At 37.4% G+C, this 12,846-nt stretch overlaps 1 protein-coding gene across 1 annotated transcript in view; it reads right to left on the bottom strand.

The window, feature by feature from the left end:
• LOC134491372 (histone-arginine methyltransferase CARM1-like) overlaps positions 1-12,846 on the bottom strand; it is a 78,217-nt gene that overhangs the window by 33,812 nt on the left and 31,559 nt on the right. Inside the window, exons 3-5 of the mRNA XM_063295088.1 lie at positions 11,893-11,999; positions 11,459-11,563; positions 7,145-7,255 (exon numbers count right to left, since the gene is read on the bottom strand). Coding sequence (XP_063151158.1) covers positions 7,145-7,255; positions 11,459-11,563; positions 11,893-11,999 — 323 coding nt within the window. The remainder of the gene's footprint in view (positions 1-7,144; positions 7,256-11,458; positions 11,564-11,892; positions 12,000-12,846) is intronic.

Genomic DNA, 12,846 nt, shown 5'->3' with positions numbered 1-12,846 from the left:
GCAAGGCACAGTCATGAGCCACTGAGAAATCTGTAATGGATGGCAATGTTGGAACTTGGAAGACAAACAGGAGCAGACACTTCAAGATTTGACAATGATGGTATTTCAAGACAAATTCACAACTACACTCTTAGAGCAGCTCGAATCTGAAGCTTGAGAACCTAAAGAGTCTAATGCTTGAGTTTCAAAAACTGGCTGCAAACTCTGATTAGTTACAGAAGAGGTTAGACTACCAATCCTCTGCTCAGGAGCCTGAAGATGTGGGCAAGATAGGTCTGGAGGAATGAGATTGGGTTGTATTGGAAGCTCACTAGGGATTCACTAATCCTTAAGTAAGCCACTGTCACATCCAGATGTTAAGGAATTGGGGAACAAAACAAGGCAGACTCGTGTGACAATAAAGCCATTTTCCCCTCAAAAGACAACCGAGCAAGATGTCATTCCCAAGTTCCTTTTTTGGGAATGAATATTTGGGAAGATTGGGTGGACTAGGAGATGAAAGGACTGAACGTGGAGGCTTCTGCGGCACTACTAATGGGTAGAAGAATGCTGCTTTCTACAATATTTAATTATACAAGTACAGCCAGTTATTTAATCTGGCATCCATATTTCTATGCAGCTTAACATAATTAATAGTATGACAGCTAAATGGGCCACCCAAATTCTGTAATATTATACTCATTCCTTTCTCTTCTTTTTTTTCCCCTCTGGATATAACATTATATGGAATTCTGCCCTTTTTCATCAATGCACACAGTTTTCCAAAGTGGTAATTTAGCATGAGAAGGGAAATATTCAGCATCTAGTAATTTTTATCATTTAGATTTCAGAGGAATGATAATAAAAATTTTAGGAGAGGCCAATAAAAATTATAATTATGTTACAATTGCAGTATGTCTCTTTATTAAAGCTAATATTTTGTACAGAGCTAGTAGGCTTAATGAAAATAGATACAGATAAAATTTGTATTCCCGTTTTTCTACTTGTTATTCATGACTAAATTCCCGAACTGAATATAAAACGCGTAAGTTGGGTGCTCTTAAATCTACTTTATCACTGAAACCAGCAATAATGAAGAAGACCTTTTCCACTCCCACTTAACTGTTATACAAATCTGGTTAACCTGGTGTACCTTCCTTTGGCAGAGACAATTTGATAATTCATGCTCTGGTAGCTTTCTACTTACACTGTTATGTGCTATATGAAGACTTGGCAGATATTGTATGACTAACCAGTTCTGGTCACTGGGAACATTATCTTATCAATACTTAAACAGATTCATTATTTCTTTAAGATCTCAGTTCAGCTCCTGGTGCTTGCTATACATTAATGTTACCCAACTTGGAATGACTGCTGCAAATTCTTGAAGTTGGCAGACCCAACACTTTTGGATAAGGCCAAATTGAGGAGGGCTAACCTACTCAATGTAGAACACAGTTCTCTAAAATATTTTTTCCTATACCATTCTCTACATGTATTGAGGTCATCCTCAAAAAGCTTTTTCCAAGCATCCCCACTATTTGCTGAAAGTTGCAATAACTCTAATAGGCCTTTCCTATGACTGACACTATGGTCCAAAGTTTTCTTCTGATAGGCACGAATGATGACTATTCTTCTTTTAGGCAACAGCCAGAAACTTCATTGATTTTCCAGGCCTTTCAAATACTGTAAAATGCTTCAATTAAAAGTGATAAAACACTGGGCTTTAACGTTTAATATGAAGTTTTTTGTTTATTGTTTTTAATAATAATATTAACCATCCCTAGAACAAATCTTGAAGAAAGTGGAACACAGACATATTAAAGAAGTAGGAAATTTCTTGGAATGGTACAGCACCAATAGCCTTCTCCAAAACAGCTTGTGATTCATTAAATAGAAAACCTTGCCTGGTGGCAAATGCAACTAGCCTCTGGAAGAATGATAGCTTCTTCTCTTTGGGCCTCTGTTCAAAAGGAACCCTGCTGCCAAAACTCCCAGAAAGATTTCCCTTTCCCCAGCCTCATGTGCCAAATGCCTCTGTATTCCTCAAGGACTAATTTTTTATTTCTAATGATCCCAATCAGTAGTTGACCTCGCCCATATACTGTAGAGAACTTTTTCCTTATGCTAGTTGCTCCCATGCTCTGTTTGTTCAAGTGCTGTCCATAAAATTCCTCCAGCTTAACATCACATTACTTCTCAGACTTTGCAGAAGTAATTTAAATCCAAATTCTAAACACAGCTATTTGGAAACATCTCACTATTTCTGTAGAACATGCTCCCAGCTAAACTTGGGGGCACAGGATTCAAAAGATCTGTTACAGTTATACAGAAATATGATTAATACTATAAATAGAACCCAAGCAGGTTCAATGGGATTTATTTTGATACAAAAGTTAAAAAGGACAGCTTTAATCCTATCATCCAGCTTTCTCTGGTCTCATACCACAAGGTGTGCTATAATGTAATTTGGGCTCCATGAAACAGATCTGTAGTCCAACATAGGAAGATAACAGACTGGAGAAAACTGCATTAATACTTTTTTTAATGCACCCTTTGACAGCATTTATTTGAGATGAAGTAAAGAATGTTTCTTGCAACTGTAATTCAAGAACAAATCATGCAAGAAAAATCTGAAAACCAGATAGGTAAACAAGCTAATCATTTGCAAAATTCTACACTAGTGGCAAGGGCTGAGTCCATAGGGTGAAAGGTGAGAGATTTCCAACTTCCTCTCCCAGAAACTTCCTCTGGGTTTTATACATCCTGGCCTGCCTTCCTGCTTTGGAATAGCTGCTTCATAGTTTTACAGAGGCCACCAGCTATCTGCTTAGGCTGTGTAGGTGGCATTCTCCCCTAAACACCAGCATGTGGGACATACAGGGATTCCCACAATCTGTACTGGCAAATCAAAGAAAAACAAATATGATAAAAATGAAAAAAATTGTACTGTGCCACCTATCATAAGTCTAGTACAGGTAGTCCTTGTTTAGCGACCACAATTGGGACTGGCAACTCAGTTGTTAAGTGAAGCGGTCACTAAGTGAAACCATGTCTGTGCTTATGATCTTATTTCAGCTTTCCTTTGCTTTACAGACCTGTGAAGGTTGTAAATGCAAGGACTGGTCACAAAGGTACGTTTTCATCACCATCGTAACTGTGAACAGTCACTAAACAAGTCAGACGCTAAACAAGGACTACCTGTATAAATTTGATATGTGTGCTGTGGGGAAAGCCGCTACCCTCTTAGGAGTCAGAATAATCTAATAAGCATTAATTGTAAATTAAACTATATTAAAAATAAGAAGAGAGATGTAAATTTTTCCCTTTCATTTTAAGCAGTCACCTGTGAAAAGAATCATACTTGGTGAAAATAACCCCAAAGCACTGCTAAAATCAGACAGCATCTTAAAAAAAATCACTGTGGTATAATGAGACTCCAAATTGTATATAAAAAAACCACAGTTCACTGGACTTCCGGTGGGGACATGGCAGACTTAACAGCTGAGCCCACGTCCTCCAGATGGCTGCTTGCAGCCAGAAGATCACAAACAGTGTTAACGCTCAACTGGTAAGAGCAGCTGGGAGGCTGGGACGTCACCATTTTCCAAGCTGCCCTGTAGCCTTAAAGGGACGCTAAGACTGGCCACCCCATTTCTAAATCACCCAATTTATATTTCTTTTAAGCATACCCTAAGAGAGGCTTTCTACAGCAAGGAGAAGCGCGTTCTCTTGGTGCTTATTGTTATTTGGGGGATTAATTTTTAAAAAATTCTTCTTAAGTTTTGGACTTTGTTTTCCATCCAAATATTAAGGACGACTGAGAGTAAATAATTGTCTCCCTGTTATTATTTTTGTACTAAATTTGAAGATATTAGCATTTCCCTACACGTTGAATCGGCTGTTTCAAACCTTGTTTTTTGCTTCTACTTTCCCTGGGGAACTGTCTGCATATCTCACTTTTGCTTATGTAAACACATTCTGCAATTCTTTCGTATCTTTGACTTTTGTTAGTTAAGCTTCTAAGGGGTGCCATAATCTACTGCTTGAGACATGGAAGATTTTAAACAGACTTTCTCTGACTCTCACCAAGATTTCAAACAGATTCTTTCTGATTCCTACCAAGTTTTTCTGCAAGGCATTCAGGACATTGTGGAAAATATGAGGTCTAAAATGTGTCATCTTGTTGGGGATTTTGTGGAGGAAACTGAGGAATTTCATAGCAACAGAAATGTTTCTTCTAAGAGTGAGATCGGGACTTCTGTTGAAATGCTGGATGAAGATGGGATAGACGAGTGGAAGAAATTTAAGGGAGAGAGAGAGTTGCAAGCCGTAAGTGAAATTGATTTTCTGATGGAATGCCATGGAAAAGAAGGGGCTATTATGTATGGGAGGTCTCTGGAAGAGAAGTTGGAGTTTTGAGGGGGGCAGTTGGGCTGTTCGATTTTTTTTTTTAAAGAAAAACGCTGTTTGTATTGTGGGGATATGTAAATGCTCTGGTTTATTGTGAAGTGGGATAAGGGTTTAAGAGTATTTATCTGGATTATTTTTAGGGTTTGGCTGATTTCATTTAACGATTTGGATTAAGATTATTAAGGTATAATAAAAATGTTTGGTTTTGTGTTTAATAATTATTAAGATTAAAAATTGTTGTATTATCAAGTATAACGGCAGACAATTTATATGTTTTTTAGTTTGATCTTTATTATAGTAAGGTAAAGGTAAAGGTTTCCCTTGACATTAAGTCCAGTCGTGTCCGACTCTAGGGGGTGGTGCTCATCTCTGTTTCAAAGCTGAAGAGCCGGCGTTTGTCCGTAGACACTTCCGTGGTCATGTGGCCGGCATGACTAAACGGAACGCCGTTATCTATTCATCTACTCACATTTGGATGTTTTCAAACTGCCAGGTTGGCAGGAGCTGGGACTAGCAACAGGAGCTCACCCCGTCACGCGGATTCGAACCGCCGACCTTCCGATCGGCAAACTCAGCAGCTCAGCAGTTTAACCCACAGCACCACTGCATCCCTTTTATTATAGTAGACAGGAATATATAAAATAGTAGTAGGAAAATAATTAAATAGATGTTGTCTTTGGGGGGTAAGTTGATTAGGATATATATATATATACATACATACATGGGGAGGGAACAACTGTATTTATTGATTTTTATAATGTGGTAATGGAATGATTTATAGAAATAATGTGATTTTGGTTTAATATAGAGTAAGGGATTGATTATGGAAAATTGTTGTATAATCTTACTGTTAAAAGAAGTCACCTCTTTTTGTAATTTTGAAAATTTTCTCTTGTGTTTCTATACTTTTTTAGTTTTTCCTTTTTTTCTTTAGTTTTTTGTTTTTCTGTAGCTTTTATCTTTGCATGAAACTTAATAAAATTCTGTAAAAAAAAGTTCACTGACCATGTGCAGACAACATAAGATCTAAAGACCATCACAAATACTAAAATCTCAGAGATTAAAGCATTTAACTGGAGGACACACATTAAAATAAAGCATAAAATCCTGACAGAGTTTTAGCTAAACTGGTTTACCTACAGTATACCTACCCAAACACCAATTCCTTGAAGTCTGTTTCTGATTCAATGATGCCTTGACTCACCTTTAGTTTTTCTACTATGTCAAAGCTTACTTTTGAGGCTCAGCAAGGACGGTAAGGCCCACTTATGTTGGCCTCCCCATGGCATCTTTTTGGTGTTCTCTTCCATCAAGTTCTCTTTCAAAGCTTAGATTTCAAAACATTCTTTTTCTCTAGAGAAGGAAGTTCCTTAGGAAATTCTCTTTTATCTTACTTGGCTGTGTCTGGATTTGTCTTCTTTGACTGCACGTTTCCAGCCATTGCTCATCTGTAGGTGAGTATTAACTCTTCTGCTTGATAAGTATTTCCATTCTGGAAATTGGCTGTAAATCTTACGATGGCTGGAGCAAGTAAAGTCAGTGAATGAGGTAGTGGGTTTGGCCATTAGCTATATCTACATTTAACTTAATATTGTTTGTGAAGTGCCTATTGACCTACTGAGATGGTCACAACATTTTAATTATAATCCAGATTATATTACATTTAAATTAGTCTAAACCGCTTTAGAAACAGTCAGCGTTTTGCATAAATTGCTCAGCTACTTCCCTGGAACTAAAGAAAGGGAGGAAGTAGCATTCAGTGAATTCACTAGCCTTTCTGAATCATGTAGTCTAAACCTGTGATGCTAATCCAACTTCTCCATCTTGGCCAGACGGGGAACGAGATCAGCATAACTTGCACATTCCACATGCTGTTACTATATCTGAAATGAGAGAAGAGCAATCCCAGGAAAAAACTGCTTGCTTTTCCCTGAATTATGCCGAGTATGCTTGGTTGACTGTACGTGGATCCATCCAAGAACAAGAGAACCTGTTATTTAGTTAACTCCTTTCACAGAAGATGAGTTTCAATTAGCAAAGGTTTTAGCATATTTCACTATGGCAAAAATGCATATCCATAGAACAGTAGCCATTAAAGATGGTTCTAATCAAAAGTAGTATTTTACTTTAAATAGCAGTAGCATATTCAATTCTTATTCCCTGCTATAAATTTACCAGTGAAATGGTTCCAGCCTTATTTGCATTCTACTGAATAGGCTGACCCATGTTTCTCAAATATAAAGCAGCTGTTGCAAGGATGCATTATAGTTGTTAGTGAAGATAGTAATCCCCTTAAATTTGCCTCCACCATTAAAATATAATTTTGTTTAATGACTACCCTACCTTCACACAGATCTCTAAATGTGCTAGATTGCAGTTGCTTAAGTGGAAACAAGTCTCACTGAAACAATCAAAACTTGCTGTCATTTAATATGTAGCTTCAGACTGAATTATGATCAAGACACAATCCTGATGAAACACTGTGAAATAAATTAGCATTTGATAGACCAGTGTTTCTCAACCTTGGCAGCTTTAAGATGGAGGGACTTCAACTCCCAGAATTTCCCAGCCAGACCTAGGGAAATCTGAGAGTTGAAGCCCACCCATCTTAAAGTTGCCAAGGTTGAGAAACATCGCGATATACAATAACCCAAACTGTTTGCACTCCTTTGTTTAAGCCAAAAATACCTTGTTTTCTGCATGCACAGCAAAGCAAACTAGTGCAGTAGCTAATCAAATCTAACATACTCACCTCAGCATATTTTGCCACCGAGCTAGCTTCAACGGCATAGACTTTTCTAGCTCCAGCTTGCACAGCGAAAAATGAAAGAATACCTGATCCGCACCCAACATCTAGGACCACCTTGTAACATAAAAATGGATGGGGATGAATATACCATTGTATAAAGCTTTGTTTGTATTTCAGATCTTATCAGCAGATTCAGAAAGTATAAAAACCCTCCTGCCAATAAGTGCTATCAAATATTTATAAATAGTATATATGAAGTTTCCAATCCTCAAGATCTCCTAACTAAAACAATGCTAAAGTTTGCTTTGTTATAGTGTGAAATTAAAATATTTCATCAAATTCATGCCATATTTCTCTGCATAATTTTTCATTAATTATATTACAAGAAAACCAATAACAAGTCTTGAAATCACAAGCTCTTGGTATGACTAATTTGGAGAACCTACAAATAAATTGTAATTTACTCTTCCGAGGGAATTCAATAGTTATTCATGCCACAGTATTTTAGTATAGGTGTGAAAAAAAGCAAGGACAAATGCTTTAGGATTATTAATTTAACACATGTAGATCTTGAAAATTCTTTTCAAAGCATTTTATTCCATTAGATACAGTCCTAAAGTCAAAAAGCAATATTGGAAGCATGTATTTTTTGTTTAATCCAATTAGCAAAAGCAGTGAAATAACAGAACTACAGTATTTACAGAGTTGTTATATTAACAAAACCAAATGATTTGTGCTCAGGTAGACAGCATTTGTCACTATCACTCCCAGCAGGGGAACTAAATTAGACTATACTACTTACTTAAGAGCCTTGTGTGGCACAGAGTGGTGGGCAGGAGTATTGCCACTGAAAACTCTCCCTGCGACCCGAGTTCGATCCCAGCGGAAGCTGGATTCTCAGGTAGCCGGTTCAGGTCGACTCAGCCTTCCACCCTTCCGAGGTCAGTAAAATGAGCACCCAGCTTGCTGGGGAAGGTGACGACTGGGGAAGGCAATGGCAAACCACCCCGCTACAGTCTGCCAAGAAAATGTCGTGGAAGTAGTGTCCCCCCAAAGGGACAGACATGACTCGGTGCTTGCACAGGGGACCTTTCACCTTCACTTACTTACTTAGTGTGCCACCTGACTCCCAATGACTCTGGGTAGCTAATAAATTCATACATTAGGTAGTCTCATTGGCTCTAACACACTCAGAATAAATGAATTGATTTTTATCAGCTCAAGAGCAACCCACATTTATGTTTTCTAGGACTGCTGTGATGCATTACAATCCTGAATCTTTCATGTGTGTGTGCATTTACTGAACTTTTCCTGCCCTCCTCCATCCCTTAATTTACTTCCTTCCACAGACCTAGTCAGCTTTGATTTATTTGGGAAATAAATGCAAACATACATTACTGTTTTGACTTACTAAATAAAGACAACTGAAGTAATACAATAACACTATCACTAATAGTTCAAGTCCTAGATTTATTCCTAGATTTGCTGTTAAATTTACTATATTTACAAATTCTATTGTTAAACGATTGTTGCTTACTAAGTCAGTGTTGCCTTTATAATATAGCTTATTTTATTTGGACTGAGAAGTTTAAGCAAAGTCATGCGGGTAAGAAAATTTATTAGCTGCCACTGAATAAATCCTTCAGTCAAAACATCTGGTTTAATAACTACTACAAATTATGTTACACAGATTTATAAAGCTCAGAATCTGCAACACTTTTACCAGACTGTATTTGAATAACAACTTGTAGTATATTTGTTGAACAATTTCAAAGTTTTGCAATTTATGACTGATTTTCATCAGTTGGATTAACTTCCCCAGTTGTATGCTGGCTGCATACATCGTGAGAGTTGGGACCAGCAAGTTCTGAAGATTCTCCACCATTCCTTTAAATTATGTTTTATTGGTGGATATTATATTTACTTTATTATGATGGGTGATGGCCCCTGAAACTTCTCTTAGGAATGAAAAGACAGATTGAAAATATTCCAATACATTTTAAACATTGCATATAAGTTATTTACGTTTCCCCAATGCCACATTCAGGCAGCGAGCAGAGAGTAATGCCGCACTGAAGGTAGGGGGTAAATTTGCTTCGGTGTTCAGAGCAACAATACATTGCCTCTGTTTGAAATCAGAAAAAGATGGAGAAGGCAAACAGTGGAAGGCAGAAGAGACACATCATTTCTATAATGGAAATGTCTCACGTCAGTGCACTCTGGCATGGATCTCACAGCTCCAACTGATCTAGTCTACAGACACAAATTTAGCTATTACTGTTGTGGCATTTTTTCCAAGATGTCAGAAAGCCACTAAACTCTTTTGTGTAGAAAAATACAATGCAATGATACTTGTTTCTCCCAGACAAATGCACAGCATTTGAAAATGAAACTCTGAATGGAACCTGGCTAAGTGGCTTTAGTCCTTAAAAAGTAATTATAAAATTCATTATTCAAGTCATTATAAAAAGTCACGATGTTCCAGTGTTGTCCCAATAAAAGATGGCAGTGATGCTAAGTTAACACCCTTGCTCGCAGTCACTCAGTTCACTAAAAAGCAGTTAAAGAACATTCCCAGTTACCCAGGAAACTAGGCAGCCACACACCATTCTGACATGGTATTTTCTATTTAAAATCTCTCTTTAGTCCAATGAAAACAATTCTACTATGTAACTATTATTCCAAGTGTGATTAGTTGGATTTTGTTAAGGGATTTTGGGAGTTCTCTAAGTCACAACAACGAGCCTTTTTTATGTAAGGTAAAATGAATCCTTTGAGCGACATCATCTCCAAGCTTATTTTCAATTTGTATTACATGGTTGAATTAAACTTTCTTATTTCACCAATGGCAAACTCTCAGTGTCAAGAGTCAACACAACATTACATATTAATTTTAAAATGCATATAAAGTTGAGTAAGCATTAATAATAAAATATAAAAAAACACTCCTCAATAAAATTACATGAGATGCAGAACACTATAATCTTCCAGCCAATTCAGCATACATTCATTTTGTTAAAACTTAAAGGACTGGATCTACACTAAAGTCATTTCCTCACTATTGATTTTCAGCATCTTCTAGAGTCATCCCAACCGTATCTTATCAAATAACACTAATGAGGACAACTTTATATCCTTTCTGTGATTGTCAGGTGATACACTTAAGTCACTAGTGGAAAAATAGTCTTAGTCACACTTATAGTAGATTAAATGAAATTAACAGAGTAAGTTAATTACAACCAACAATTATATTTCAAATAGATGCTTCCACAAAATTCATAAGCCATGCATGAAAGCTTGCCAAAACATTGGTTATTTTAAGGAAAACATGGCCTTTGCCAAGCAAGAGATCCCATCTCTCTCTCTCTCTATTAGCTTGCCTACTCTCTTTCAAACCTATCTAATCAGGTAGCCATTACATGTGTTGTGTTAGCTAATTTTTTTAAACATTTCAATTGCTTTCCTAATAATGCTTAATATAACAGTTGTTATTTCTCCCCACTATCACCAAATGTTTGATACTTTCTCTAAGCAGTACTCTTGGTTCCAACTTTTACATAGATAGATAGATAGATAGATAGATAGATAGATAGATAGATAGATAGATAGATAGATATAGATATTCTGATGTTATGGAGGTGCACCATGAAAGGCAAAGGCTGAGATGCTGCTCTCACATATGACTTCCAATCTATGGTTCTCTGTACTGGTATGTTGGAATGATCTTGGGAGACCTGGGGGTGCGGGGAGAACAGATGCTGCCTAGGGAATGATCAGATAAAGGGGGGGGTGCAGGGGGAGCAGCAGCTGCATAATGGGCACAGAAAGAAACTCAGAAAGGATCTTCCCCAACTTATTAGGCTGTAAAAAGAGATGGTGGGAGATTTGTACTTTCAGACTTGCAAGATTCTGTTAATGTAGCCTTATAATAAAGTAGAATTAGCTCATCTAGCTATGTTTCCCATCTGGTCTACCTGGGAAGGCTGACCCTCCCTCACTACCCTTTGGGGATTTCCAACAGTCTTTCAATGAGATGTTAGCTTCTCTATAGCGGGAACCAGAGGGTGGACATGACAAAGTTCTGCACAGTAAACACTTCAAATACTGAGGGTCTCTGATTCCATACCTGACATATCTTCTCAAGTAAGATACAAAAAAATCAGTGCCTAAAAACTTAAGGAGCTGTGGATGTACAGAATGGACAATACTGATCAAGGCAGATGAATTTAATATTATGCATACCTTAGATCAACGTTACGGCCAACTTTGTAAGAAAATAGGTATAAATATTTGAAACTGAGAAGATATTTGGCTTACCTTATCTTTAAAATCTGTATGATTCTGAAGTATTGCTCTGTGATATGTAGCTGTCCTTACAAAATCCTGCATCATATTCTGTTGTTGAGATAAGCAACCATAAAACTAGAAAGAAATAAGGAGAAATGTAGTTGCTATAACTTTCCCACAGCAATATACAAAATAAGAATAACGTCTTTCCTGCAGAAACCCAAGATAGTGCTCCAAGGCATCCAGATTAGAAACTGCAATAAACCTGGGAAATATTGACAACAAAAAAGCCATAGCCACTTCCAGTTTTTTAAAAAAATATTATGGCATAAGCTTATACCATATGTTAATCTTTTATGTTGCTCCAAGAATTTTCTTTTTTTCTGCAACAGGTTATCCTATCTATTCCCCCTGGGAAACAGTGAATATATCACTAGTAGGATTATGAAACAACGGCTCTCTACCTGAAAATATTGAGCTGCAGAGGAGTCTTCTGTTCTCTGACTGAACACAGAGTGTTCCTTATTTATATTCCTACAGCTGTTCAGTGCATTTGAAAACATCTTATATTCTGAAAAAGAAAGAATGAAGCTAAAGTACTTAGAAATTAAATACAAAACCAAGGCAGGCAAGCAAGACAAATGTAAGAAAGAATTATTATCAAGTTGCTCTTTATCCTGCACAAAATGTAATTAAAAATTCTTCTAAAATATGATGTAGCTGAATATAGACTTTATATTCTATGCTCTTTTCTACACAATTCCTCCCTAAAACAGCTTAACTGCTGGTTTCATTAATCAAAATGGTACCTTCCCTCATTTTTGCAAAGCTCAAAAACCTTCAGAAGTGGATTATCTGGACCCTTTCCATTCAATTTCAGTCCCAGGCATGAGACCAAAATAGCATTGATCACATTTGTGGATGATCTCTGGCAGGGACAAGATGTGGGTGGTACATCCATCCTTGCGCTCTTTGATCTCTCAACAGCTTTCAATACCATTGAACTGGATCAATTCAGGGGGTTGAGAGTGGGGGCACAGTGCTGTGGTGGTTCCCCTCGTTCCCCCTGGCTGGTTCCACTCAGTGTTAATAGATAGTTCTGAGAAATTTCGCCCAAAGGCCCAGACTCTGTTTGTTCCTCTTTAACATCTGGGTGAAGCTGCTGGGTAAGGTCATCTGTCTGCACAGGATTAGGTATCATCAGTAAACTCAGCTATACATCTCTATCCCAGGCTGACCACCTTATCCTTATGCAGTTGACTTTTTTTTTCTGGGTGCACAGAGACTGGGGTGGGGGTGGAAAGAATAGGCTTCATCTCAACTCTAGCATGATTGAGTGGCTTTGGGTTTTAAGGTCCCCCAGATCTGGCTTTGCATGTTGTGTGAACCTGGAACTTAATATACACTCAGAGAAAAGC

Source organism: Candoia aspera, chromosome 2, assembly GCF_035149785.1.
Source record: "Candoia aspera isolate rCanAsp1 chromosome 2, rCanAsp1.hap2, whole genome shotgun sequence".
Lineage (NCBI taxonomy): Eukaryota > Metazoa > Chordata > Lepidosauria > Squamata > Boidae > Candoia > Candoia aspera.
The sequence above is the reverse complement of the archived record's forward strand: the minus strand, read 5'-3'. Positions and strand labels throughout refer to the sequence as shown.